The following is a 27,962-nucleotide window of genomic DNA, read 5'->3' as shown; positions in this document are numbered from 1 at the left end:
CCCCTCCCTCTCCCTGTCCTCCCCTCTCCCCTCCCTCACCCCATCCTTCTCCCCAGATGGATCTCACAGACGACACCCATGAGGTTCTCTCCCCTCCCTCTCCCCGTCCTCCCCTCTCCCCTCCCTCACCCCGTCCTCCCCTCCCTCTCCCCGTCCTCCCCTCTCCCCTCCCTCACCCCGTCCCTCTCCCCAGATGGATCTCACAGACGACACCCGCGAGGTTCTTTTCGCCCCTTTTGCTGGCGGCGCCCCCCACGGGCTGACCATCGCTCAGACGGAGCGCGGCCTCTTCGTCCAAAGCGTCCAGCAGGGGTCGCCCGCGGCGCGAGCCGGCGTCGTGCAGGAGGGTGAGAATTTGGGCTGAAATCACCAGATTCTGGGGCCTTCGGGGGGCCGGGGGGGGGGGAGAGAGGGGTTGGGGTTTTTTGGGGCGGGAATCCCGGGGTTTTGTTTGGGGTTTGGGGGGAGATCCTCTCCCATCTCCCTGTTTCCCCCCTCAGGCCCCTCACTCCCATCCTCCCACCCTCTCCCGACCTCTGGATCCCCACATCCCCCCACCATCTCCCCCTCCTCCCCCCTCAGTCCTCCTGCCCTCTCCCCACACACTCCCCCTTCCCCTTTTTCCATCCTTTCCCCCCCTTCCCCTTTTCCATCCCTCTCCCCAGATCCTCCTCCCCCCTCAGTCCTCCCACCCTCTCCCCAACCACCCCCTCACCCTTTTCCCTCCCTCTCCCCAGATCCTCCTCCCCCTCCTCCACCTCCTCCCTTCTCCCCACCCTCAGCCCCACCTCCCACCCCCACCCCACGCCCCTCTCCCCACACACTCACCCCCTTCCTCCCCTATTTCAATCCTCCCTTCCCCCCTTAGACTCCCTCCCACTCTCCCCCCAACCACCACCACCTGACCATCTCCCCAAACCTTCCCTCTCCCCCTCCCCAGATCCTCCTCCCCCCTCAGTCCTCCCACCCTCTCCCCAGCCACCCCCTCACCCTTTTCCCTCCATCTCCCCAGATCCTCCTCCCCCTCCTCCACCTCCTCCCTTCTCCCCACCCTCAGCCCCACCTCCCACCCCCACCCCACGCCCCTCTCCCCACACGTTCACCCCCCTCCCTCTTCCCTCTCCTCCCAGGGGACCAAATTGTCAGTGCCACGGTCTACTTCGACCACCTGGAGTCTGGGGAGGTGGCGCAGCTCCTGGATTCCATGGGGCACCACACGGTGGGGCTGCGGCTGCAGCGCAGGGGGGACAAATCCCCCCATGGGGAAACGCTGTGGGGGCACGGAACGCCGGGGGGCAGCAGCCCTGAGGTGGTCCTGGTGAGCTGGGGGGGGTCCTTGGGGCTGGGGGGGGAGCAGAAGGGGGTGAGGAAGGGGTTTTTTGGTGAGCTGGGGGGGCTTTATGGGGGAGGGAGGGGCAGGAGGGGGTCGTGGTGAGTTGGGGGAGTCCTTGGGGGGAGGGGGGGCTGAGAAGGGGGTGAGGAAGGGGTTCTTGGTGAGCTGGGGGGGCGGTTTGGGGGGAGGGAGGGGCAGAAGGGGGTGGGGAAGGGGGTTCTGGTGAGCTGGGGGGTCCTTGGGGGACGGGAGGGATCAGAAGAGGGTGAGGAAGGGGTTCTTGGTGAGCTGGGGGGACTTCGGGGGGGAGGGAGGGGCAGGAGGGGGTCGTGGTGAGTTGGGGGGAGTCCTTGGGGGAAGGAGGGGTTGAGAAGGGGGTGAGGAAGGGGTTCTTGGTGAGCTGGGGGGGCTTTGGGGGGGAGGGAGGGGCAGAAGGGGGTGGGGAAGGGGGTTCTGGTGAGCTGGGGGGGGTCCTTGGGGGAAGAAGGGGTCAGAAGGGGTGGGGAAGGGGGTCGTGGTGAGGTGAGGGGGTCTTTGGGGAGCAGGATGGAAGGGGATCCTGGGGTTGTGGGGTGAGAATGGGGTTGGAAGGGGGTTCTGGTGAGCTGGGGGGGGTCCTTGGTGGGAGGGAGGGCAGAAGGGGGTTGGGGGGAGGATGGAGGGGGATCCTGGGGGGTGTGGGGTCAGAAGGGGGTGGGAAGGGGGCCTCAGTGAGCTGGGGGGGGGTCCTTGGGGGCAGGGGGGGATTGGAAGAGGTGGGAAAGGGGGTCTTGGTGAGCTGAGGGGTCCTTAGGGAGGAGGATGGGAGGGGATCCTGGGGTTGTGGGGGTCAGAAGGGGGTGGGGAAGGGGGTCCTGGTGAGCTGGGGGGGGTCCTTGGGGAGAGGGCGAGGGGCAGAAGGGGATGAGGAAGGGGGTCGTGGTGAGTTGGGGGGTCGTTGGGAGGGGGTCAGAAGGGGAAGGGGAAGGGGTTCTTAGTGAGCGGGGTTGGGGGGTCCTTGGGGGAAAGGTGGGGTTGGAAGGGTGGGGAAAGGGGTCCTGGTGAGCTGGTGGGGTTCCTTAGGGAGGGGGTGGTCAGAATGGAGAAGGGAAGGGGGTCTTGGTGAGTTGGTGGGTGCTTGGGGGAATTGGGGGGGGGTCCTGGTGGTCTGCAGGTCGCAGCGTGGGGCTGAAGGCTGCAGCTCATTGGCTGTGCCGTTATCAGAGCGGTGATGATGAGGAGTATCTGCGTATCTACAGTGGGGGGAGTTCCTGGGGGTCCATGGAGTGAATGGGGGTCCTGTGGGGAGTCTTGGGGGTCTGTGGGGCGCAGTGTGGGGCTGAAGGCCGCAGCTCATTGGCTGTGCTGTTATCAGAGCGGTGACGATGAGGAGTATCGGCGCATCTGTGGTGGGGGGAGTTCCTGGGGGTCCATGGGTGAATGGAGGATTCAGGGGAATTCCTGGGGATCTATGGGGTGAATTGGGGGTCCTGTGGGGTCTGTGGGGCGCAGTGTGGGGCTGAAGGCTGTTGCTCATTGGCTGTGCCGTTATCAGAGCGGTGACGATGAGGAGTATTGGTGTATCTACAGTGGGGGGAGTTCCTGGGGGTCCATGGGGTGAATGAGGGGGGGGTTCCTGGGGGATGGGGAGGAGGAGGGTCCTGGGGGTCCATGGGGTGAATGAGGGATTCTAGGGGGGCTTTTGTGGGTCTGTGGGGCGCAGTGTGGGGCTGAAGGCTGTCGCTCATTGGCTGTGCCGTTATCAGAGCGGTGACGATGAGGAGTATCGGCGCATCTGTGGTGGGGGGAGTTCCTGGGGGTCCATGGGTGAATGGAGGATTCAGGGGAATTCCTGGGGATCTATGGGGTGAATTGGGGGTCCTGTGGGGTCTGTGGGGCGCAGTGTGGGGCTGAAGGCTGTTGCTCATTGGCTGTGCCGTTATCAGAGCGGTGACGATGAGGAGTATTGGTGTATCAGCAGTGGGGGGAGTTCCTGGGGGTCCATGGGGTGAATGAGGGGGGGGTTCCTGGGGGATGGGGAGGAGGAGGGTCCTGGGGGTCCATGGGGTGAATGAGGGATTCTAGGGGGGCTTTTGTGGGTCTGTGGGGCGCAGTGTGGGGCTGAAGGCTGTCGCTCATTGGCTGTGCCGTTATCAGAGCGGTGATGATGAGGAGTATCGGCGCATCTGTGGTGGGGGGAGTTCCTGGGGATCCATGGGGTGAATGGGGGATTTGGGGGGAGTTCCTGGGGGTCCATGGAGTGAATGGGGGTTCCTGTGGGGAGTCTTGGGGGTCTGTGGGGCGCAGTGTGGGGCTGAAGGCTGCAGCTCATTGGCTGTGCCGTTGTCAGAGCGGTGACGATGAGGAGTATCGGCGCATCTACGCCACGAAGATCAAACCGAGGCTGAAGGCAGAGGATGCAGCCGAGGGAGAAACCCAGAGCCGCACCATCACCGTGACTCGCCGCGTCACCGCCTACACCGTGGACGTCACCGGACCCGACAGCACCGTCGTCGACGTGCCCGGAACCGATTTCAAGATCCGCCTCCCCGGAAGTGAAACGGCCATCGGGGTGCAGAGCCCCGGAACGGAGAGCGGCGTCGGTGGGGTGTGGGAGGAGAGCGTCCGTTTTGGGGCGGAAAGTGGGAAAATTGGGGGTGTGAAAGGAGCGAGCCAAGCCGGACTTATGGGGCAGATGGGGAGCGTGGTGGTGAAGGGTCCCGAATGGGGCGGGATGGAGTGCGGTTCTGCCCCATACGTGGGCGAAGGAAGTGGGGCGGGGGTGGGGGTGGTGAAGATCCCCGCTATGAAAATGCCCAAATTTGGGGTTTCGGTGGCGGGGTCCGATGGAGGTGATGTGAAAACGACCCCCCCCCAAAAGGGGCCCGGCGTGGAGGGAGAATGGAAGGGACTGCAGTTCAAGAAGACGGAGACGCCGCACATCTCCCTGTCGGACGTCGATCTGAACCTGAAGGGCTCCCATCGCGGCTCAGCGGCACCCAAAGGAGAAGGAGACCCCAATGGGCTCCAGGGGGACCCCCGTGGGTGCGCCGTGGGGGCTGTGGGGCTGGAGGTGAAGGGGCTGAAAGGAGCGGAGGGGCCGGCGATGGATGTGGGTGTGGATGTGAAGGGGCCGCAGTGGGACGTCGGAGTGGGAGTGGGCGCTGCTGGAGTGGGGGTCCAGGGGGCCAAAGGTGACATCAAAGGGCCCGAATTTGACATCAAAGGACCCAAAGTGGACATTGAAGCACCCAAAGGTGACGTCAAAGGGCCCAAAGTTGACACTGAAGCTCCAGATGTGGACATCCGTGGCCCAGATGGCAAGCTGAAGATGCCCAAGCTGAAAATGCCCAAATTTGGGGTTCCTGGCCTAAAAGGAGACGTTGATGTTTCACTTCCAAAGGGTGAAGTTGATATTTCTGCCCCCAAAGTGGACATCCATGCCCCCAAAGTGGACATTGCAGGCCCACAAGGACACCTGAAGGGCCCCGCGGTGACGATGCCCGAAATGCACGTCAAGGCGCCCCACATCTCCATGCCCGACATCGACCTGAACCTGAAGGGCCCCAAAGTGAAGGGGGATGTGGACATTTCTGCCCCAAAACTGGAAGGGGAGCTCAGAGGGCCTGGAATTGACATCAAAGCTCCAAAAGTTGACATAGAAGTGCCCAAAGTTGACGTCAAAGGACCGAAAGTTGACATTGAAGCCCCAGATGTGGACATCCATGGCCCAGATGGCAAGCTGAAGATGCCTAAGTTGAAAATGCCCAAATTTGGGGTTCCTGGCCTAAAAGGAGATACTGATGTGTCACTTCCAAAAGGTGAAGTTGACATTTCTGCCCCCAACGTTGATATTTCTGCCCCCAAAGTTGATGTTGTAGTGCCACAAGGACACCTGAAGGGCCCTGCAGTGACGATGCCCGAAATGCACGTCAAGGCGCCCCACATCTCCATGCCTGACATCGACCTGAACCTGAAGGGCCCCAAAGTGAAGGGGGATGTGGACATTTCTGCCCCAAAACTGGAAGGGGAGCTCAGAGCACCAGGACTTGACATTAAAGCGCCCAAAGTTGACATTGAGGTGCCCAAAGTTGACATCAAAGGCCCCAAAGTGGACATTGAGGCTCCCGATGTGGACATCCATGGCCCAGATGGCAAGCTGAAGATGCCCAAGCTGAAAATGCCCAAATTTGGGGTTCCTGGCCTGAAAGGAGACGTTGATGTTTCACTTCCAAAAGCTGAAGTTGACATTTCTGCCCCCAAAGTGGACATCCATGCCCCCAAAGTGGACATTGCAGGCCCACAAGGACACCTGAAGGGCCCTGCAGTGACGATGCCCGAAATGCACGTCAAGGTGCCCCACATCTCCATGCCCGACATCGACCTGAACCTGAAGGGCCCCAAAGTGAAGGGAGATGTGGACATTTCTGCCCCAAAACTGGAAGGGGAGCTCAGAGCACCAGGACTTGACATTAAAGCACCCAAAGTTGACATTGAGGTGCCCAAAGTTGATGTCAAAGGACCGAAAGTTGACATTGAAGCTCCAGATGTGGACATCCATGGCCCAGATGGCAAGCTGAAGATGCCCAAGCTGAAAATGCCCAAATTTGGGGTTCCTGGCATAAAAGCAGAGCTCCCCGATGTCGACGTGTCGCTCCCAAAGGGTGAAGTTGACATTTCTGCCCCCAAAGTGGACATTGAAGTGCCCAAAGTTGACATCAAGGGACCCAAAGTGGACGTTGAAGAGCCCAAAGTTGACTTGAAAGGCCCCAAAGTGGACGTTGAAGCTCCAGATTTGGACATCCACGGCCCAGATGGCAAGCTGAAGATGCCCAAGTTGAAAATGCCCAAATTTGGGGTTCCTGGCCTAAAAGCAGAGCTCCCCGATGTCGACGTGTCGCTCCCAAAAGGTGAAGTTGACATTTCTGCCCCCAAAGTTGACATTGAAGTGCCCAAAGTGGACATCAAAGGACCCAAAGTGGACGTTGAAGGCCCCAAAGTGGACGTTGAAGCCCCAGATGTGGACATCCACGGCCCAGACGGGAAGCTGAAGATGCCCAAGCTGAAAATGCCCAAATTTGGGGTTCCTGGCCTAAAAGCAGAGCTCCCTGACGTCGACGTATCACTCCCAAAGGGTGAAGTTGACATTTCTGCCCCCAAATTCGATCTCGATCTGCCCGACATCGACATTGAAGCCCCGGAGGTGAAATCGAAGGGCATCAAATTCCGGATGCCTGAACTGAACGTGCAGAGCCCCAAACTTTCCATTCCCGACGTCGACATCAGCCTGAAGGGCCCCAAACTGAAAGGAGACGTCTCTGCCCCAAAGGTCTCCGGGGAACTTAGGGGACCCAAAGTGGACGTGGAGGGTCCCGGGCTGGGGGTCGACGTTCCTGAGATGGACTTGGAGTGTCCAGAAGGGAAAATAAAAGGCCCCAAATTTAAGATGCCCAAACTGAACATCAAGACACCCAAACTGTCCAAACCTGAGGTGGACCTGAATGTAAAGGGACCTAAAATTAAGGGAGAAGTGGACGTTTCGGCCCCAGAAATGGAGGGGGAGCTGAAAGGACCCGGGGTTCACGTGAAGGGTCCCGGTGTGGAGGTCCCCAACGTCGACCTGGAGTGTCCTGAGGCCAAACTGAAAGGACCCAAAATAAAACTGCCCCATTTCAGCCTTTCGGGACCGAAGTTTGAGGGCGCAGATATCGAAGTGAGCGGCCCCAGAGGAGAGGTGGAGGTTTCTGGACCAGAGGTGGAGCTGGAAGGGCCGGAGGTGGATGTAGGGGGAGCAGAAGGGAAATGGAAGGGCCCCAAATTTAAAATGCCGAAACTGAACATCAAAACATCAAAGATCTCCATGCCTGATGTCGACCTGAACCTGAAGGGCCCCAAACTGAAGGGAGACGTGGATGTGTCCGTGCCCAAGATTGAGGGTGACCTGAAGGGTCCTGAAATTGATATCAAAGGTCCCAAAGTGGACGTGGACCTTCCTGAGGTGGACATTGAGGGACCAGAGGGGAAAGTGAAAGGCCCCAAGTTCAAGATGCCTGAAATGCACTTCAAGGGCCCCAAAATCTCCATGCCTGATGTTGATTTCAACCTGAAGGGCCCCAAAGTGAAGGGAGACGTGGATGTGTCCGTGCCCAAGCTGGAAGGAGACCTGAAGGGCCCCGAGGTGGACATCAAAGGCCCCAAAGTGGACGTTGACGTTCCCGACGTGGACGTTCACGGCCCTGAGGGCAAATTGAAGCGGCCCAAGTTCAAGATGCCCAAATTCTCCATGCCGGGATTCAGGGCAGAGGGCCCCGAGGTGGACGTGGAGCTGCCCAGCGGAGGGCTGGATGTGTCCGGCCCCAAAGTGGACATTGAAGGACCAGAAGTGGATGTGGCGTTGCCAGAGGGGAAAGTGAAAGGTCCCAAATTCAAGATGCCCGACATCAAGATGACCAAAATCTCCATGCCCGATGTGGACTTGAACCTGAAGGGCCCCAAAGTGAAAGGAGACGTGGATGTGTCTGTTCCCAAGTTGGAAGGGGAGCTGAAGGGCCCCGAGGTGGACATCAAAGGCCCCAAAGTGGACGTTGACGTTCCCGACGTGGACGTTCACGGCCCTGAGGGCAAATTCAAGCTGCCCAAGTTCAAGATGCCCAAATTCTCCATGCCGGGCTTCAGGGCAGAGGGCCCCGAGGTGGACGTGGAGCTGCCAAAAGGGGACGTGGACATTTCTGTCCCCAAAGTGGACATTGGAGGTCCTGAGGTGGACATTGAGGGACCCGAGGGGAAAGTGAAGGGCCCCAAGTTCAAGATGCCAGAGATGCACATCAAGACTCCAAAGATCTCCATGCCTGACATCGACCTGAACCTGAAGGGCCCCAAAGTGAAGGGGGACGTGGATGTGTCCGTGCCAAAGATTGAGGGTGACCTGAAGGGCCCTGAAATCGATATCAAAGGCCCCAAAGTGGACGTGGACCTTCCTGATGTGGACATTGAGGGTCCCGAAGGGAAAGTGAAAGGCCCCAAGTTCAAGATGCCCGAAATGCATCTCAAGGGCCCCAAATTCTCCATGCCCGATGTGGACCTGCACCTGAAGGGCCCCAAAGTGAAGGGAGACATGGATGTGTCCGTGCCAAAGATTGAGGGTGACCTGAAGGGCCCTGAGGTGGACATCAAAGGTCCGAAGGTGGATGTTGGCCTTCCTGACGTTGATTTAGAGTGTCCAGAAGCAAAGCTGAAGGGTCCCAAATTCAAGATGCCTGAAATGCACTTCAAGGCACCAAAGATCTCCATGCCTGACATCGACCTGAACCTGAAGGGCCCCAAAGTGAAGGGGGACATGGATGTGTCCGTGCCAAAGATGGAAGGGGAGCTGAAGGGCCCTGAAATTGACATCAAAGGCCCCAAAGTGGACGTGGACCTTCCTGATGTGGAACTGGAAGGTCCAGAAGGGAAAGTGAAGGGCCCCAAGTTCAAGATGCCCGAAATGCACTTCAAAGCCCCCAAAATCTCCGTGCCTGATGTTGACTTCAACCTGAAGGGTCCCAAAGTGAAAGGAGACGTGGATGTGTCCGTGCCAAAGATTGAGGGTGACCTGAAGGGCCCTGAGATTGATATCAAAGGTCCAAAGGTGGATGTGGAAGTTCCCGATGTTGATTTAGAGTGTCCAGAAGCAAAGCTGAAGGGCCCCAAGTTCAAGATGCCTGAAATGCACTTCAAAGGCCCCAAATTCTCCATGCCCGATGTGGACCTGCACCTGAAGGGACCCAAAGTGAAGGGAGACCTGGATGTGTCCGTGCCAAAGATTGAGGGCGACCTGAAGGGCCCTGAGATTGATATCAAAGGTCCCAAAGTGGATGTTTACCTTCCTGATGTTGAGTTGGAAGGTCCCGAGGGGAAACTCAAAGGCCCCAAGTTCAAGATGCCCGAAATGCACTTCAAAGCCCCCAAAATCTCCATGCCTGATGTTGATTTCAACCTGAAGGGCCCCAAAGTGAAGGGAGACGTGGATGTGTCTGTGCCAAAGATTGAGGGCGACCTGAAGGGCCCTGAGGTGGACATCAAAGGCCCCAAAGTGGATGTGGACCTTCCTGACGTCGATTTAGAGTGTCCAGAAGCAAAGCTGAAGGGCCCCAAGTTCAAGATGCCCGAAATGCACCTTAAGGGCCCCAAATTCTCCATGCCCGACATTGACTTCAACCTGAAGGGCCCCAAAGTGAAAGGAGACGTGGATGTGTCTGTTCCCAAGTTGGAAGGGGAGCTGAAGGGCCCCGAGGTGGACATCAAAGGCCCCAAAGTGGACGTTGACGTTCCCGACGTGGACGTTCACGGCCCTGAGGGCAAATTCAAGCTGCCCAAGTTCAAGATGCCCAAATTCTCCATGCCGGGCTTCAGGGCAGAGGGCCCCGAGGTGGACGTGGAGCTGCCAAAAGGGGACGTGGACATTTCTGTCCCCAAAGTGGACATTGGAGGTCCTGAGGTGGACATTGAGGGACCCGAGGGGAAAGTGAAGGGCCCCAAGTTCAAGATGCCAGAGATGCACATCAAGACTCCAAAGATCTCCATGCCTGACATCGACCTGAACCTGAAGGGCCCCAAAGTGAAGGGGGACGTGGATGTGTCTGTGCCAAAGGTTGAGGGCGACCTGAAGGGCCCCAAAGTGGACATAGAAGCTCCTGATGTGGACATTGAGCTGCCAGAGGGGAAAGTGAAGGGCCCCAAGTTCAAGATGCCTGAGATGCACTTCAAGGGCCCCAAGTTCTCCATGCCCGATGTGGACCTGCACCTGAAGGGCCACAAAGTGAAGGGAGAAATGGACATCTCCGTCCCAAAAATAGAGGGTGACCTGAAAGGGCCTGACGTGGAACTGAAAGGTCCCAAAGTGGACATCGATGTTCCTGATGTGGAGCTGGAATGTCCCGAGGGCAAAGTGAAGGGCCCCAAGTTCAAGATGCCCGAGATGCACTTCAAGGCCCCAAAAATCTCCATGCCCGACTTCGATCTGAGCCTGAAGGGTCCCAAAGTGAAGGGGGACGTGGATGTGTCCGTGCCCAAACTGGAAGGGGATATAAAAGGCCCCGAGGTGGACATCAAAGGCCCCAAAGTGGACGTTGAGGTTCCCGATGTTGAGCTGGAAGTTCCAGAAGGGAAACTCAAAGGTCCCAAATTCAAGATGCCAGAGATGCACATCAAGGCCCCAAAGATCTCCATGCCCGACATCGACCTGAACCTGAAGGGCCCCAAAGTGAAGGGGGACGTGGATGTGTCCGTGCCGAAGTTGGAAGGGGACCTGAAAGGTCCTGAGGTGGACATCAAAGGACCCAAAGTGGACGTGGACCTTCCTGACGTTGATTTGCAGTGTCCTGAAGGGAAAGTGAAAGGCCCCAAGTTCAAGATGCCTGAAATGCACTTCAAAGCCCCCAAAATCTCCATGCCTGACTTCGATCTGAGCCTGAAGGGCCCCAAAGTGAAGGGAGACGTGGATGTGTCCGTGCCAAAGGTTGAGGGCGATCTGAAGGGACCTGAAATGGATATCAAAGGTCCCAAAGTGGACGTGGACCTTCCTGATGTGGACATTGAGGGACCTGAAGGGAAAGTGAAGGGCCCCAAGTTCAAGATGCCCGAGATGCACATCAAGGCACCAAAGATCTCCATGCCTGATGTGGACTTCAACCTGAAGGGCCCCAAAGTGAAGGGAGACGTGGATGTGTCCGTGCCAAAGGTTGAGGGCGATCTGAAGGGACCTGAAATGGATATCAAAGGTCCCAAAGTGGACGTGGACCTTCCTGATGTGGACATTGAGGGACCTGAAGGGAAAGTGAAGGGCCCCAAGTTCAAGATGCCCGAGATGCACATCAAGGCACCAAAGATCTCCATGCCTGATGTGGACTTCAACCTGAAGGGCCCCAAAGTGAAGGGAGACGTGGATGTGTCCGTGCCAAAGATTGAGGGCGACCTGAAGGGCCCCGAGGTTGATATCAAAGGTCCCAAAGTGGACGTGGACCTTCCTGATGTGGACATTGAGGGCCCCGAAGGAAAGCTGAAGGGCCCCAAGTTCAAGATGCCCGAAATGCACTTCAAAACACCAAAGATCTCCATGCCTGACATCGACCTGAACCTGAAGGGCCCCAAAGTGAAGGGAGACGTGGATGTGTCCGTGCCAAAGATTGAGGGTGACCTGAAGGGCCCCAAAGTGGACATAGAAGCTCCTGATGTGGACATTGAGCTGCCAGAGGGGAAAGTGAAAGGCCCCAAGTTCAAGATGCCCGAAATGCACTTCAAAGCTCCCAAAATCTCCATGCCTGACTTCGATCTGAGCCTGAAGGGCCCCAAAGTTAAGGGGGACGTGGATGTGTCCGTGCCCAAGATGGAAGGGGACTTGAAGGGCCCTGAGATTGGTATCAAAGGTCCCAAAGTGGACGTGGACCTTCCTGATGTGGAACTAGAAGGTCCTGAAGGGAAAGTGAAGGGCCCCAAATTTAAGATGCCGGAGATGCATTTCAAGGCACCAAAGATCTCCATGCCTGATGTTGACTTCAACCTGAAAGGACCAAAACTGAAGGGAGACGTGGATGTGTCCGTGCCTAAACTGGAAGGGGACCTGAAGGGCCCTGACATTGACATTAAAGGACCCAAAGTGGACGTGGACCTTCCTGAGGTGGACATTGAGGGACCCGAGGGGAAAGTGAAGGGCCCCAAGTTCAAGATGCCTGAAATGCACATCAAGGCTCCAAAGATCTCCATGCCAGACATCGACCTGAACCTGAAGGGCCCCAAACTGAAGGGAGACGTGGATGTGTCCATGCCAAAGATTGAGGGTGACCTGAAGGGCCCCGAAATTGACATCAAAGGCCCAAAGGTGGACGTGGACCTTCCTGATGTTGAGCTGGAAGGTCCTGAGGGGAAACTCAAAGGCCCCAAGTTCAAGATGCCAGAGATGCACCTCAAGGGTCCCAAATTCTCCATGCCCGACGTCGACTTCAACCTGAAGGGCCCCAAAGTGAAAGGAGACGTGGATGTGTCTGTTCCCAAGCTGGAAGGGGAGCTGAAGGGCCCCGAGGTGGACATCAAAGGCCCCAAAGTGGACGTTGACGTTCCCGACGTGGACGTTCACGGCCCTGAGGGCAAATTCAAGCTGCCCAAGTTCAAGATGCCCAAATTCTCCATGCCGGGCTTCAGGGCAGAGGGCCCCGAGGTGGACGTGGAGCTGCCAAAAGGGGACGTGGACATTTCTGTCCCCAAAGTGGACATTGGAGGTCCTGAGGTGGACATTGAGGGACCCGAGGGGAAAGTGAAGGGCCCCAAGTTCAAGATGCCAGAGATGCACATCAAGACACCAAAGATCTCCATGCCTGACATCGACCTGAACCTGAAGGGCCCCAAAGTGAAGGGGGACGTGGATGTGTCCGTGCCAAAGATTGAGGGCGACCTGAAGGGCCCTGAAATCGATATCAAAGGCCCCAAAGTGGACATTGAGGTTCCTGATGTGGACATTGAGGGACCTGAGGGGAAACTCAAAGGCCCCAAGTTCAAGATGCCTGAGATGCACATCAAGGCACCAAAGATCTCCATGCCTGATGTTGACTTCAACCTGAAGGGTCCCAAAGTGAAGGGGGACATTGACGTGTCTGTGCCCCACTTGGAAGGGGACCTGAAGGGCCCTGAGGCGGACATCAAAGGCCCTAAATTGGATGTGGACCTTCCTGACGTTGAACTGGAAGGTCCTGAAGGGAAACTGAAAGGCCCCAAATTCAAGATGCCTGAAATGCACCTCAAGGGCCCCAAATTCTCCATGCCTGATGTTGACTTCAACCTGAAGGGCCCCAAAGTGAAGGGGGACATGGATGTGTCTGTACCCAAAATTGAGGGCGAGCTGAAGGGCCCCGAGGTGGACATCAAAGGCCCCAAAGTGGATGTAGACCTTCCTGAGGTGGATGTTCCCAGTCCCGAAGGTAAAGTCAAGCTGCCCAAGTTCAAGATGCCCAAATTTGGGGTCCCAGGTTTCAAGGCTGAGGGCCCCGAGGTGGAAGTTGGGCTCCCTGAAGCCGACGTCTCTGTGTCCGCCCCGAAGGTCGATGTCACTCTTCCTGATGTGGACATCGAAGGACCGGAGGGGAAACTGAAGGGCCCCAAATTGAAGAAACCCGAATTCGGTGTCCCCAAAATCTCCATGCCCGACATCGACCTCAACTTGAAGGGCCCCAAAGTGAAGGGAGACGTCGATCTGTCTGCCCCCAAAATCGAGGCGGAGCTGAAAGGTCCTAAAGTGGATCTGAAAGGGCCGGAGTTGGAGGCCGAGGTGCCCAAGATCGATCTGGAAGCCAAGGGCAAAAAATCCAGGTTCAAATTGCCCAAATTCGGCTTTTCTGGCCCTAAAGTGCAAAGCCCAGATGTGGATGTAAAGCTGAAGAAACCCGACGTGGAGATGTCCGGCCCCAAAGTGGAGGTTCAGGGGCCGGAGGTGGACGTCCAAGCGAAAGCAAAAGGCTCCAAGTTCAAAATGCCCTTCCTGAGCATTTCCTCCCCCAAAGTTTCGATGCCGGATGTGGAGCTGAACCTGAAAGGGCACAAAGTGAAGGGAGAGTTCGACCTGAGTGGCCCCAAAGTGGAGGGGGACATGAAAGGGCCGGAGGTGGACATCAGAGGACCCAAAGTCAGCGTTGAGGCTCCCGACGTGGACATTTCGGGACCAGAAGGGAAAGTGAAAATGCCCAAATTCAAAATGCCCAAATTTGGGGTGAAGGGTGAAGGGCCGGAGCTGGAGGTCGGCGTTCCCAAAGGAGAAGTGGAGATGGAATGTCCGCAGGTGGAGATCGAAGGACCTGAGGGGAAGGGGAAGGGGCTTCACTTCAAGATGCCCGAGATGCACCTCAAGGGCCCTAAAATCTCCATGCCTGATGTCGACTTCAACCTGAAGGGCCCCAAAGTGAAGGGGGACGTGGATGTGTCCGTGCCAAAGATTGAGGGCGACCTGAAGGGCCCCGAAGTGGACATCAAAGGTCCCAAACTGGATGTGGACCTTCCTGATGTGGAGCTGGAAGGTCCTGATGGGAAACTCAAAGGCCCCAAGTTCAAGATGCCCGAAATGCACATCAAGGCACCAAAGATCTCCATGCCCGATGTTGATTTCAACCTGAAGGGGCCAAAACTCAAGGGGGATGTGGATGTGTCTCTGCCCAAGTTGGAAGGGGAACTGAAGGGCCCTGAGGTGGACATCAAAGGCCCCAAAGTGGACGTGGACCTTCCTGATGTTGAGCTGGAAGGTCCTGAGGGGAAACTCAAAGGCCCCAAGTTCAAGATGCCTGAAATGCACCTCAAGGGCCCCAAATTCTCCATGCCTGATGTGGACTTCAACCTGAAGGGCCCCAAAGTGAAAGGAGACGTGGATGTGTCTGTTCCCAAGCTGGAAGGGGAGCTGAAGGGCCCCGAGGTGGACATCAAAGGCCCCAAAGTGGACGTTGACGTTCCTGACGTGGACGTTCACGGCCCTGAGGGCAAATTCAAGCTGCCCAAGTTCAAGATGCCCAAATTCTCCATGCCGGGCTTCAGGGCAGAGGGCCCCGAGGTGGACGTGGAGCTGCCAAAAGGGGACGTGGACATTTCTGTCCCCAAAGTGGACATTGGAGGTCCTGAGGTGGACATTGAGGGACCCGAGGGGAAAGTGAAGGGCCCCAAGTTCAAGATGCCAGAGATGCACATCAAGACTCCAAAGATCTCCATGCCTGACATCGACCTGAACCTGAAGGGCCCCAAAGTGAAGGGAGACCTGGATGTGTCTGTGCCAAAGTTGGAAGGGGACCTGAAGGGCCCTGAAATCGATATCAAAGGCCCCAAAGTGGACATTGAGGTTCCTGATGTGGACATTGAGGGTCCCGAAGGGAAAGTGAAGGGCCCCAAATTCAAGATGCCCGAAATGCACATCAAGGCACCAAAGATCTCCATGCCTGATGTTGACTTCAACCTGAAGGGCCCCAAAGTGAAGGGGGACATTGACGTGTCTGTGCCCCACTTGGAAGGGGACCTGAAGGGCCCTGAGGCGGACATCAAAGGCCCTAAATTGGATGTGGACCTTCCTGACGTTGAACTGGAAGGTCCCGAGGGGAAACTGAAAGGCCCCAAGTTCAAGATGCCCGAGATGCACATCAAGGCACCAAAGATCTCCATGCCTGATGTTGATTTCAACCTGAAGGGCCCCAAAGTGAAGGGAGACGTGGATGTGTCCGTGCCCAAACTGGAAGGGGATATAAAAGGCCCCGAGGTGGACATCAAAGGCCCCAAAGTGGACGTTGACGTTCCTGATGTGGACATTGAGGGCCCCGAAGGGAAATTGAAGGGCCCCAAGTTCAAGATGCCTGAAATGCACTTCAAAGCTCCCAAAATCTCCATGCCTGACTTCGATCTCAACCTGAAGGGCCCCAAAGTGAAGGGAGATGTGGATGTGTCCGTGCCAAAGATTGAGGGCGATCTGAAGGGCCCTGAGGTTGATATCAAAGGCCCTAAATTGGATGTGGACCTTCCTGATGTGGACATTGAGGGCCCCGAAGGAAAGCTGAAGGGCCCCAAGTTCAAGATGCCCGAAATGCACTTCAAAACACCAAAGATCTCCATGCCTGACATCGACCTGAACCTGAAGGGCCCCAAAGTGAAGGGGGACGTGGATGTGTCCGTGCCCAAAGTAGAAGGTGACCTGAAAGGTGTTGGCCTGGAATTGAAAGGACCCAAAGTGGACCTGGATGTTCCCGAAGTGGACATCGAAGGACCCGAAGGAAAATTGAAAGGCCCCAAAGTGAAGATGCCAGAGATGCACTTTAAGGCTCCGAAAATTTCGATGCCCGACTTTGATCTGAACCTGAAAGGCCCAAAAGTGAAAGGAGACGTGGATGTGTCCGTGCCGTGTGTGGAAGGTGGAGTGAAAGGAGGGACTGTGGATGTGAAAGGTCCAGAGATGGACGTGGAGGCTCCAGGGCTGAGCTTGGAGGGACCCGAAGGGAAAGTGAAGGGCCCCAAATTCAAGATGCCTGAAATGCACTTCAAGGCCCCCAAAATCTCCATGCCCGACTTCGATTTAAGCCTGAAGGGCCCCAAAGTGAAGGGAGACGTGGATGTGTCCGTGCCAAAGATTGAGGGCGACCTGAAGGGCCCCGAAATTGACATCAAAGGTCCCAAACTGGACGTGGACCTTCCTGAGGTGGACATTGAGGGACCTGAGGGGAAAGTGAAGGGTCCCAAATTCAAGATGCCCGAAATGCACATCAAGGCTCCAAAGATCTCCATGCCCGACATCGACCTGAACCTGAAGGGCCCCAAAGTGAAGGGGGACGTGGATGTGTCCGTGCCGAAGTTGGAAGGGGACTTGAAGGGTCCTGATGTGGACATCAAAGGTCCCAAAGTGGACGTGGAACTTCCTGATGTGGAACTAGAAGGTCCAGAAGGGAAAGTGAAGGGCCCCAAATTCAAGATGCCTGAAATGCACTTCAAAGCCCCCAAAATCTCCATGCCTGACTTTGATCTGAGCCTGAAGGGCCCCAAAGTGAAGGGAGACGTGGATGTGTCTGTGCCAAAGATTGAGGGTGACCTGAAGGGTCCCAAAATGGACATAGAAGCCCCTGATGTAGATGTTGAGCTGCCAGAGGGGAAACTGAAGGGCCCCAAGTTCAAGATGCCTGAGATGCACATCAAGGCACCAAAGATCTCCATGCCTGACTTCGATCTGAGCCTGAAGGGCCCCAAAGTGAAAGGAGACGTGGATGTGTCTGTTCCCAAGCTGGAAGGGGAGCTGAAGGGCCCCGAGGTGGACATCAAAGGCCCCAAAGTGGACGTTGACGTTCCCGACGTGGACGTTCACGGCCCTGAGGGCAAATTCAAGCTGCCCAAGTTCAAGATGCCCAAATTCTCCATGCCGGGCTTCAGGGCAGAGGGCCCCGAGGTGGACGTGGAGCTGCCAAAAGGGGACGTGGACATTTCTGTCCCCAAAGTGGACATTGGAGGTCCTGAGGTGGACATTGAGGGACCCGAGGGGAAAGTGAAGGGCCCCAAGTTCAAGATGCCAGAGATGCACATCAAGACTCCAAAGATCTCCATGCCTGACATCGACCTGAACCTGAAGGGCCCCAAACTGAAGGGGGACGTGGATGTGTCCGTGCCAAAGATTGAGGGCGACCTGAAGGGCCCTGAAATTGATATCAAAGGCCCCAAAGTGGACGTGGACCTTCCTGATGTGGACATTGAGGGACCTGAGGGGAAAGTGAAGGGGCCCAAATTCAAGATGCCTGAGATGCACATCAAGGCACCAAAGATCTCCATGCCTGACTTCGATCTGAGCCTGAAGGGCCCCAAAGTGAAGGGAGACGTGGATGTGTCTCTACCCAAAGTAGAAGGGGACCTGAAGGGTCCTGAAATTGATATCAAAGGCCCCAAAGTGGACATTGATGTTCCCGATGTGGAGCTGCATGGTCCGGATGGGAAAGTGAAGGGCCCCAAGTTCAAGATGCCTGAAATGCACCTCAAGGGCCCCAAATTCTCCATGCCTGATGTGGACTTCAACCTGAAGGGCCCCAAAGTGAAGGGGGACATGGATGTGTCCGTGCCAAAGATTGAAGGCGACCTGAAGGTCCCCGAGGTTGACATCAAAGGCCCCAAAGTAGATGTGGACCTTCCTGATGTGGAGCTGGAAGGTCCTGAAGGGAAACTCAAGGGTCCCAAATTCAAAATGCCTGAAATGCACCTCAAAGGCCCCAAATTCTCCATGCCCGACGTCGACTTCAACCTGAAGGGCCCCAAAGTGAAAGGAGACGTGGATGTGTCTGTTCCCAAGCTGGAAGGGGAGCTGAAGGGCCCCGAGGTGGACATCAAAGGCCCCAAAGTGGACGTTGACGTTCCCGACGTGGACGTTCACGGCCCTGAGGGCAAATTCAAGCTGCCCAAGTTCAAGATGCCCAAATTCTCCATGCCGGGCTTCAAAGGGGATGGGGTGGACGTGGATGTGAACCTCCCAAAGGGTGACGTGGACATCGCTGGTCCCAGCGTGGAGGTGGAGGCTCCTGACCTCAGTGTGGATGGGAAGCTGAAAGGTCCCAAATTCTCCATGCCCGAAATGCACATCAAGACTCCAAAGATCTCCATGCCTGACATCGACCTGAACCTGAAGGGCCCCAAAGTGAAGGGGGACATGGATGTGTCCATGCCAAAGATTGAGGGTGACCTGAAGGGTCCTGAAATCGATATCAAAGGCCCCAAAGTGGACATTGAGGTTCCTGATGTGGACATTGAGGGTCCCGAAGGGAAAGTGAAGGGGCCCAAGTTCAAGATGCCCGAAATGCACATCAAAGCCCCCAAGATCTCCATGCCTGACTTCGATCTGAGCCTGAAGGGCCCCAAAGTGAAGGGGGACGTGGATGTGTCCGTGCCAAAGATTGAGGGTGACCTGAAGGGCCCCAAGGTGGACGTGGATCTTCCTGATGTGGAGCTGGAGGGTCCCGAAGGGAAAGTGAAGGGCCCCAAATTTAAGATGCCAGAGATGCACATCAAGGCCCCCAAGATCTCCATGCCTGACGTTGACTTTAACCTGAAAGGCCCCAAAGTGAAGGGGGATGTGGATGTGAGCCTTCCCAAGGTGGAAGGGGATTTGCAATGTCCAGACGTTGACCTCAAAGGCCCCAAATTGGACCTTCAGATGCCCGATGTGAAGGTCCCTGAAATGCACCTCAAGATGCCCCACGTCTCCGTCCCTGACGTCGACCTCAACCTGAAGGGCCCAAAGATGGAGGGGGGACTGAAGGGCCCCAGTGTGGATCTTAAGGGCCCCAGTGTGGACCTGAAGGGCCCCAGTGTGGACCTGAAGGGTCCCAAAGTCGATATCGAGTGTCCAGGAGTTGACATCGATGGTCCAGAGGGAAAACTGAAACTACCAAAAATGAAGCTGCCGAAATTTGGGCTGAAAGGAGATGCCCCCGAGGTGGATGTGGAGCTGCCCAAAGGAGAGGTTGAGCTTTCGGGCCCCAAAGTGGACGTCGCTGTCCCCGATGTGAGCATTGAGGGTCCGGAAGGAAAACTGAAAGGTCCTAAAGTGAAGATGCCCGAAATGCACGTGAATGTGCCCAAAATCTCCATGCCTGACATCGATCTGAGTCTGAAAGGGCACAGAGCGAAGGGAGGATTCGACCTCACGGCCCCAAAGATCGAAGGGAGCCTGAAGGGACCCGATGTCACCATCAAAGGACCCGAATTTGGGGTGAAAAGCCCCGAAATGGACATTGAGTGTCCCGAGCTGAGCGTCGAAGGGCCGGAGGCGAATGTCAAGGCTCCCAAATTCAAGAAACCGAAATTTGGGTTTGGGATGAAGAGTCCGAAGGGCGACGCGAAGGCCCCGGAGGTGGAATTCCCAGAGGTGGAGCTGAGCGCGGATTTACCCGACCTGAGCGTGGCGGCCAAAGGCAAGAAGAGCAAATTCAAGATGCCCAAACTCCACATGAGCGGCCCCAAAGTGAAGGGGAAGAAGGGAGCCTTCGACGTGAGCGTGGCGGGGGCGGAGGTGGACGTGGGTGTGAAATCCCCCGACGTGGATGCGAGCGTGGCCGGCCCCGACATGGCCATAAAGTCCCCCAAAGGGAAGAAGGCCATGTTTGGGAAGATCTCCTTCCCCGATGTGGAGTTCGACCTGAGGTCGCACCGCTCGCGGGGGGATCCAGCAGTGGCGCTCCCAAAAATGGAAGGGGAACTGAAAGAGTTGGAGGTGAAGGGTCCGAGTGTTGACGTGGAGGTGGGAGCGGCGGATTGGAGCGCAAAGAAAGCGAAAGCGGCGGTTCCAGGGGTGAAGGTGGAGGGGGATCTGAAGGGTCCCAGCGTTGATGTCACCGTCCCCTCCGTCACAGCGCCGGAGTTTGACCTGAAAGGACCAAAAGGCAAAGTGGAAATGTGCGTTCCTGAAGGAAAGCTGAACGTGGGGGACGTGGGGCTGAAAGGACCCGAATTCGATGGGAACCTGAAAGGACCAAAGGTGAAAAGCGATGTGGAGCTCGGAGGGTTCGGAGGGCAGCTGTCCCATCTGACAGCGCCGCGCATGGAGGGCCCCGAGCTGAGCATCGGCGGCTCCGTCCCGTCCCTGGGCTGCCAGGGGGGTCACCTCCACCTCCCTGGCCCTTCGGTGGCCGTTTCGGCCCCGGATCTCAACATGAAGTCAGAGCTCGGAGGCTCCGCCAAATCCCCGGTGCTGTCGGTGGACGCGGCCGGCGTCGGCGTGGAGGTGTTGGGCGGAACCATCAAACTGCCGTCCCTCCAGCTGCCCCAGTTCGGCCTCTCCGTTAACGGGGCTGACGTTGAAGGAGTCGGCGTTGCCACGTCCGACGTCTCGGCAGCCAAAGCGAGCGCCCGAGGGCCCACGGCGTCGGGAGGAGGCGGCACCAAAGACGGCAGCACGGAGCTCTGCGCCGGCAGAGTGAGCTTCCCCAAACTGCGGGTGCCGAAATTCCATTTCTCCGAGCCGGAGGTGAAGGGCAGAGAGGTGGCGGTGGATGTGGAGTTCCCAGGGATGGAGGCGGGCGTCCCTGCGGAGCCCGAGGCGGAAGATGCCAAAGGGAAGAAATCCAAACTGAAGATGCCCAAATTCGCCTTCTCCAAAGGGAAGGCGAAAGGGGGGGCGGCTCCCGGTTCCCCCGAACTGCCCGGCTCCCCCGGGGGCTCCCGGGGCGACCTGAAGAGCTCCAAAGGCAGCCTGGGCTCGGCGGAGGGCGAGCTGGACGAGGGGACATCCTCCAAAGGGAAGTTCTCCATCTTTAAGAGCAGGAAGACGAGGCTCCGCTCGTCGTCCTTCAGCGCGGAGCCGCAGGAGCCGGAGGGAGCGCAGGGAAAAGCCAAGTTTGGGACGTTCGGCGGCGTGGGCTCCCGGAGTAAAGGCTGCTACGAGGTGACGGGGGGTGAGGAGCAGCCCTCCTCGGCCCCACATCAGCCCTCCTCGGCCCCACATCAGCCCTCCTCGGGCCCCAGCGCCGCCCGTGGGGCGCTGCGTTTGCCTTCGCTGGAGCTGACGGTGGCCAAGCGACGCGAGCAGGAGGGCGGCTGCACATAGGGCCGGGCAGACAACGCTCTGCTTCCTTTTTCCCCTTTTTCCCCTTTTTTTCCCTTTCCTTTTTTCCTTTTCCTTCTCCCCCTCCCCTTTTTTTTGTTAAAACCATTTTTGGTGTTTTTTTTTTTTTTCCCCTCCCGCCGCCAGCGGAGGTGCGGTGCGCATTTCCCCGTCCTCGGCTCCTTCGGGTCACATTTCCCCTTTTTTTTATTTACCAAATTTCGGTTCGTATCTCCCAGTTTTCACAAAATTTCGGTCCGTATTTACCCGTTTTCCCAAAATTTCGCTTCGTATTTCCTCTTTTTCCCCAAATTTCAGCTCCTATTATTTCCCCATTTCCCCAAATTTCGGTTCCCATTTCCTCAAATTTCGGTTCGTATCTTTCTTTTTCCCCAACATTTTAGTTGATATTTCTGGTTTTTCCTCAGATTTCGGTTCACATTTCCCTTTTTTCCCAGAATTTCAGCTCATATTTCCCCATTTTCCCACCATTTGGGCCCATATTTCCCCTCTTCCCAAAATTTCGGTTCGTATTTCTCCTTTTTCCTCCCATTTCGGTTCATTTTTTTCCTTTTTCCCAACACTTTGGTCCACATCTCCCCTTCTTCCCAATATTTTGATCCACATTTCCCACATTTTTCCCCAAATTTCAGTTAGTATTTCCTTGTTTTCCCAACATTTTGGTCCGTATTTTCCCTTCTTCCAAAAATTTTGGGTCATGTCTCTCCATTTTCCCAAAATTTCAGTCCACATTTCCTCATTTTCCCAACTTTTTGGTCCATGCATCCCCACTTTCCCAACATTTTAGTCCCTATTTCCCAACATTTTGGTCCCTATGTTCCCAATTTCCCACCATTTTAGTTCACATTTTCCCCATTTTCTCAACATTTTGGTCCATATTTTCCCCATTTCCCACAAATTTCAGCTCATATTTCCCCAATTTCCCACTAATCTGGTTCACATTTTCCCCATTTTCCCAACATTTTGGTCCATATTTCTCCCCGTTTCCCCCAAATTCCAGCTGATATTTCCCCACTTTCCCAACATTTTGGTGCATATTCCCATATTTTCTCACTCCACGTACTCAGACATTTTCCCCCTCCATTTCCCCATCATTTTCCTCAGCATTTTGCTTCCAAACGACCCCTTTCCGCTGCTTTTTTTTTTTTTTTTTTTTTTTAATTATCATTTTCTATTTTGGGGCAGATTCTCATTTTCAGCTCTTTTCGGGCTTTGCTGGCAGGAATTTTAAAAAAAAACCTAAAAAAAAAAACCCCAATAAACCCCAAAAGCACCGGGGGGGAGGGGCAGTGGGAGAGGGTGCACAGCAGGGTGGGAGGAGCACAGTTTGGGGTGATTTCCTTCAAATTTGGGATTTTTGTGGAATTCCCCCTTTTTTTTTTTTTTTTCCCCCCTGGTTCGATGCCTTTTGTGTTGGATTTCTGTTGAACAAAGCGGAGGATGAGTTACAAAAGAGATGATGAAAAAACAAAAATTATAAAATATATATTTTATATATAGATTTAAAAAAAAAAAAAAAAAATACCGACGCCCTTTTCAGCACTTTACTGGGAAATTAATGGAGAATGTAAGAAATAATCGTGTAAAATGCAAATTAAAAAGTTTATTAACCATTCATTATTGGCGCGCGTTTTATTGTCCCAGTGCTCCCTCGGTTCAGGGCTGCACAAATTTGGGCCCAGAGCCCCATTTTTGGGTCTAAAACGCCTTTTTTTGGGCCCAAACCCCCAAATTCAGAGCCCAAATCCCAATTTTTGGCCCAAATCCCCGATTTTGGGTCTCAAATGCCCGATTCTAGAAGCTTAAATCCCCATTTTTGCACCCAAACCCGCAATTCTGGGTCTCAAATGCCTGATTTTTAGGGTCCAAATCCCCATTTTTAGGCCCCTACCCCCAGTTTTGGGTCTCAAATCTCATAATTTTTAGAACCAAATCCCATTTTTGGGCCCAAACCATCAATTTTGGGTCTGAAATCCAAAATTGTAAGAGCCCAAATCTCCATTTTTTTGGCCCAAACCCCGAATTCTGGGTCTCAGATCCGTAATTCTTAGGAGCAAATCCCCATTTTTTTGGCCCAAACCCCCAGTCCTGATTCTCAAACGCTCAATATTTATGATCAAATCCCCATTTTTTGGTCCCAAACCCTCAATTTTGAGTCTCAAATCTGTAATTTTTAGAACCAACTCCCCATTTTATGGCCCGTATCCCCAATTTCAGCTCTCAAATCCCCAGTTTTAAGGGTTCAAATCCCAATTTTTTGTCCCAGACCCCAAATTTTATGTCTGAAACTCCAAATTTTTAGGGCCCAAATCCCCATTTTTGAGCCCCAGACCTCAATTTCAGATCTCAAATGGGACATCAATGGGACATGGGGACCCCAAAGGGACATGGGGACCCCAATGGGACACTGGGACCCCAGTGGGACATCAAGGGGACATGGGGACCCCAAAGGGACATGGGGACCCCAATGGGACGTGGGGACCCCAGTGGGACATCAATGGGACATGGGGACCCCAGTGGGACATGGGAACCCCAAAGAGACACTGGGACCCCAGTCGGACATCAAGGGGACATGGGGACCCCAATGGGACACTGGGACCCCAGTGGCACATCAAGGGGACATGGGAACCCCAATGGGACGTGGGAACCCCAATGGGACACGGGGACCCCAATGGGACACTGGGACCCCAGTGGGACATCAGTGGGACATGGGAACCCCAATGGGACATGGGGACTCAAAAGGGACACAGAGAACCTTGATGGGACACTGGGACATCAGTGGGACACTGGATATCAATGGGACATGGAGAACTGTGATGGGACACTGGGACTCCAAAGGGACATGGGGACCCCAAAGGGACTTGAGGACCCTGATGGGACATGGGGATATGAATGGGACATGGGGACCCCAATGGGATGTGGGGACCCCAATGGGACACTGGGACCCCAGTGGGACCCCAATGGGACGTGGGGCCTGTCCTATAGGGGAGGTGCTGCAGCCCCCTGCTCATCTCTGTGGCTCCTCTGGCCCCTCTCCAGCAGCTCCCTGTCCTTCTTGTCCTGGGGGCTCCAGCCCTGGACGCAGTGCTGCAGACGGAGCCTCACAAGAGCAGAGCAGAGGAGAACAATCACCTCCCTGTCCCTGCTGCCACCCCTCTGCTGATGGAGCCCAGGATCCCATTTGCCTTCCGAGCCGCAAGGGCAAACTGCTGGCTGGGCTCACCTCCCCTATAGGACAGGCTGAGGGAGCTGGGCTTGTTCAGCATGCAGAAAAGAAGGATTATGGGCTGCCCAGGGAGGTGGTGGAGTCACCAACCCTGGAGGTGTTGAAGGAACGTCTGGATGTTGTGCTGAGGGATTTGGTTTAGCGAGAACCATTGGTGATGGGTGGATGGTTGGGCTGGATGATCCTGTAGGTCTTTTCCAACCTCGGTGATTCTGTGATTCTGTGATATGGGGTGAACCATTGCAGCCTGCGGTACCTAAAGGGAGCCTACAGACAGGAGGGGGGTCAGCTCTTGGGAAGGGGAGATGGCAGCAGGACGAGGGGAGATGGTGTGAAGTTGACGAGGGGAGATTGAGGTTGGACAGCAGGGGGAAATTCTTTAAGGGAGAGCAGTGAGGTGCTGGAACAGCTGCACAGAGAGGCTGCGGACGGGCATCCATCCCTGGAGGTGTTCAACAGGTTGGATGGGGATCTGAGCAGCCTGGAGGAGCATTAGGTGGGGAGGTTGGTGGCCCTGCGTTGGCAGGGGGTTGGAGATCCATCATCCTTGAGGTCCCTTCCAACCCTGGCCGTTGATTCTGCGAGGGACGCGGATCCGTGAGAGCTGGTGGTGAAATGGGGTGAAGGTGGGGTTTTGGGATGGCGGAGCTCTGCTCCCACCTTGGGGTTCTGTGATGCTGCTGCGAGGCTGTGATGATCCCCATCAGATCAGGATGTGGTGCGGGGTGGCATGGGAGGCTGGGCTCCTGCCCAGCTGATGGAAAGGCCACCGCTCGCCTTTCCCCGTCCAGCACCCGGCAGCCAGGACTTCTCAAATGGTTTGGGTCCAACGGATCATTTCCAGCACGAGTCCCCGGGTTTTACATCTCTAAGCCCCACTTCCATGAGTCCAAACCCCACTTTTGGGATCAAATCCCCAGGTTTTACATCTCTAAGCCCCACTTTTATGGGTCCAAACCCCATTTTTGGGATCAAACTTTGAATTTTACATTTCTAAGCCCCAGTTTTATGAGTCCAAACCCCACTTTTGGGATCAAATCACGAATTTTAGGTCTCTAAGCCCCACTTCCACGAGTCCAAATCCCAATTTTGGGATCAAATCTCCAGATTTTATATCTCTAAACCCAACTTCCACGAGTCCAAACCCCATTTTGGGGATCAAATCTCGAGTTTTACATCTCTAAGCCCCACTTCCATGAGTCCAAACCCCACTTTTGGGATCAAATCCCCAGGTTTTACATCTCTAAACCCCACTTCCATGAGTCCAAACCCCAATTTTGGGATCAAAACCCAGTTTTTACATCTCTAAGCCACACTTTTATGGGTCCAAACCCATTTTTGGGATCAAACTTTGAATTTTACATCTCTAAGCCCCACTTCCATGAGTCCAAACCCCATTTTTGGGATCAAATCACGAATTTTAGGTCTCTAAGCCCCACTTCCACGAGTCCAAATCCCAATTTTGGGATCAAATCTCCAGATTTTATATCTCTAAACCCAACTTCCATGAGTCCAAACCCCACTTTTGGGGTCAAATGTCGAATTTTACATCTCTAAGCCCCACTTTTATGGGTCCAAACCCCACTTTTGGGATCAAACTTTGAATTTTACATCTCTAAGCCCCACTTCCATGAGTCCAAACCCCAATTTTGGGATCAAACCTCAAATTTTACATCTCTAAGCCCCAGTTCCATGAGTCCAAACCCCACTTTTGGGATCAAATCACGAATTTTAGGTCTCTAAGCCCCACTTCCACGAGTCCAAATCCCAATTTTGGGATCAAATCTCCAGATTTTATATCTCTAAACCCAACTTCCGTGAGTCCAAACCCCATTTTTGGGGTCAAATGTCGAATTTTACATCTCTAAGCCCCACTTTTATGGGTCCAAACCCCATTTTTGGGATCAAACTTTGAATTTTACATTTCTAAGCCCCACTTTTATGAGTCCAAACCCCATTTTTGGGATCAAATCCCCAAGTTTTACATCTCTAAGCCCCACTTTTATGAGTCCAAACCCCATTTTTGGGATCAAACTTTGAATTTTACATCTCTAAGCCCCACTTCCATGAGCCCAAACCCCACTTTTGGGATCAAATCCCCAGATTTTACATCTCTAAACCCCATTTTTATGAGTCCATACCCCACTATTGTGATCAAACCTCGAATTTTACATCTCTAAGCCCCATTTTTATGGGTCCAAACCCCACTTTTGGGATCAAATCCCCAGGTTTTACATCTCTAAGCCCCACTTTTATGAGTCCAAACCCCATTTTTGGGGTCAAATCTCGAATTTTACATCTCTAAGCCACACCTTTATGAGTCCAAACCCCAATTTTGGGATCAAATCCCCAGGTTTTACATCTCTAAGCCACACTTTTATGAGCCCAAACCCCATTTTTGGGATCAAATCTCGAATTTTCAGTCACAAATCCTCATTTTTAGGGGTCCAAATCCCACTTCTGGAACCAAATCCCCAAACATTACATCTGAAAAGCCCAGTTTTAAGGGCCCAAACCCCATTTTGGGACCAAATTCCCACATTTTAGTTTTCAAAACCCCATTTTTAACCTTCCAAAGCCCATTTTTGGAACCAACATCCCACATTTTTTTGCCTTGAACACCAATTTTTAATGGCCAAAACCCCGTTTTGGGGTCAACCCCCCAAATTTTGTGTCTCAAAATCCTGTTTTTAAGCTTCTAAATCCCATTTCTTGGAACCAATTTCCCCAATTTTTGCCCCGAACTCCAATTTTTAAGGCTCCAAACCCCATTTTTGGGTCAAACCCCCAAATTTTACATCCCAAACCCCCACTTTTAAGGGTCCAGCCGCCACCTTGGGGCCACATCCCCCAAATTTCGCATCAAAACCCCCATTTTTAAGGGTGCAGAGTCCCGTTTTTGGGTCGAATTTCCCCTCTTCCCGTCAAAAAATCCCAATTTTTCGCTTTTTAACCCCATTTTGGAGCCCACCCCCCTCACCCTTCTGTCCCCCAAACCCCACATTTCGGATTTCTGGGCTCCCATTTTGGGGTTCTTTGGGGTTTTTGGGGGTTATTTGAGGTTTTTTTGGGGCCATTTGGGGTTTTTTTGGGTCCAGTTTTGGGGTTTTTTGGGGCTTTCGGGTCCATCGCAGCGCTGGGAAAAGCGAAACCTGCGCTTAATGAGTCCCCGTCTCCCTCAGCGCCCGGCGGGGGTGTTAATGAGCCTTAATTAGAGGCGGGGCGCCCGCAGACGTTAATTAGAGGCGCCGCGCGGCTGTTAATTACAGGGAAGCGCCGTGCGGGGGCGGGGAGCGCTGCGAGCGGCGGAAAGAGCCGAGCGGGGGCGGAAAAAGCCGAGCGTGGGG

General features: G+C 54.9%; 1 protein-coding gene across 6 annotated transcripts in view; it reads left to right on the top strand.

Annotated features, from left to right (window-relative positions):
* Positions 1-23,006, top strand: part of AHNAK (AHNAK nucleoprotein) — a 38,648-nt gene extending 15,642 nt beyond the window's left edge. For 4 of the 6 annotated variants that reach the window (XM_090129557.1, XM_090129555.1, XM_090129558.1 and 1 more), the window contains 3 exons: positions 194-347; positions 1,131-1,318; positions 3,663-23,006. In XM_090129557.1, the coding sequence (XP_089985683.1) occupies positions 194-347; positions 1,131-1,318; positions 3,663-21,371 (18,051 nt within the window). In that variant the 3' untranslated portion in view covers positions 21,372-23,006. The remainder of the gene's footprint in view (positions 1-193; positions 348-1,130; positions 1,319-3,662) is intronic. The other 2 variants (XM_090129559.1, XM_090129560.1) reach the window with 2 other exon arrangements.
* Positions 23,007-27,962: the final 4,956 nt, after the last annotated feature.

The sequence above is a fragment of the Phasianus colchicus genome, chromosome 37 (genome assembly GCF_987193195.1).
Source record: "Phasianus colchicus chromosome 37, bPhaCol1.hap1.1, whole genome shotgun sequence".
Lineage (NCBI taxonomy): Eukaryota > Metazoa > Chordata > Aves > Galliformes > Phasianidae > Phasianus > Phasianus colchicus.
Note: the sequence above shows the minus strand (reverse complement) of the source record. Positions and strands in the feature narration are given on the sequence as shown.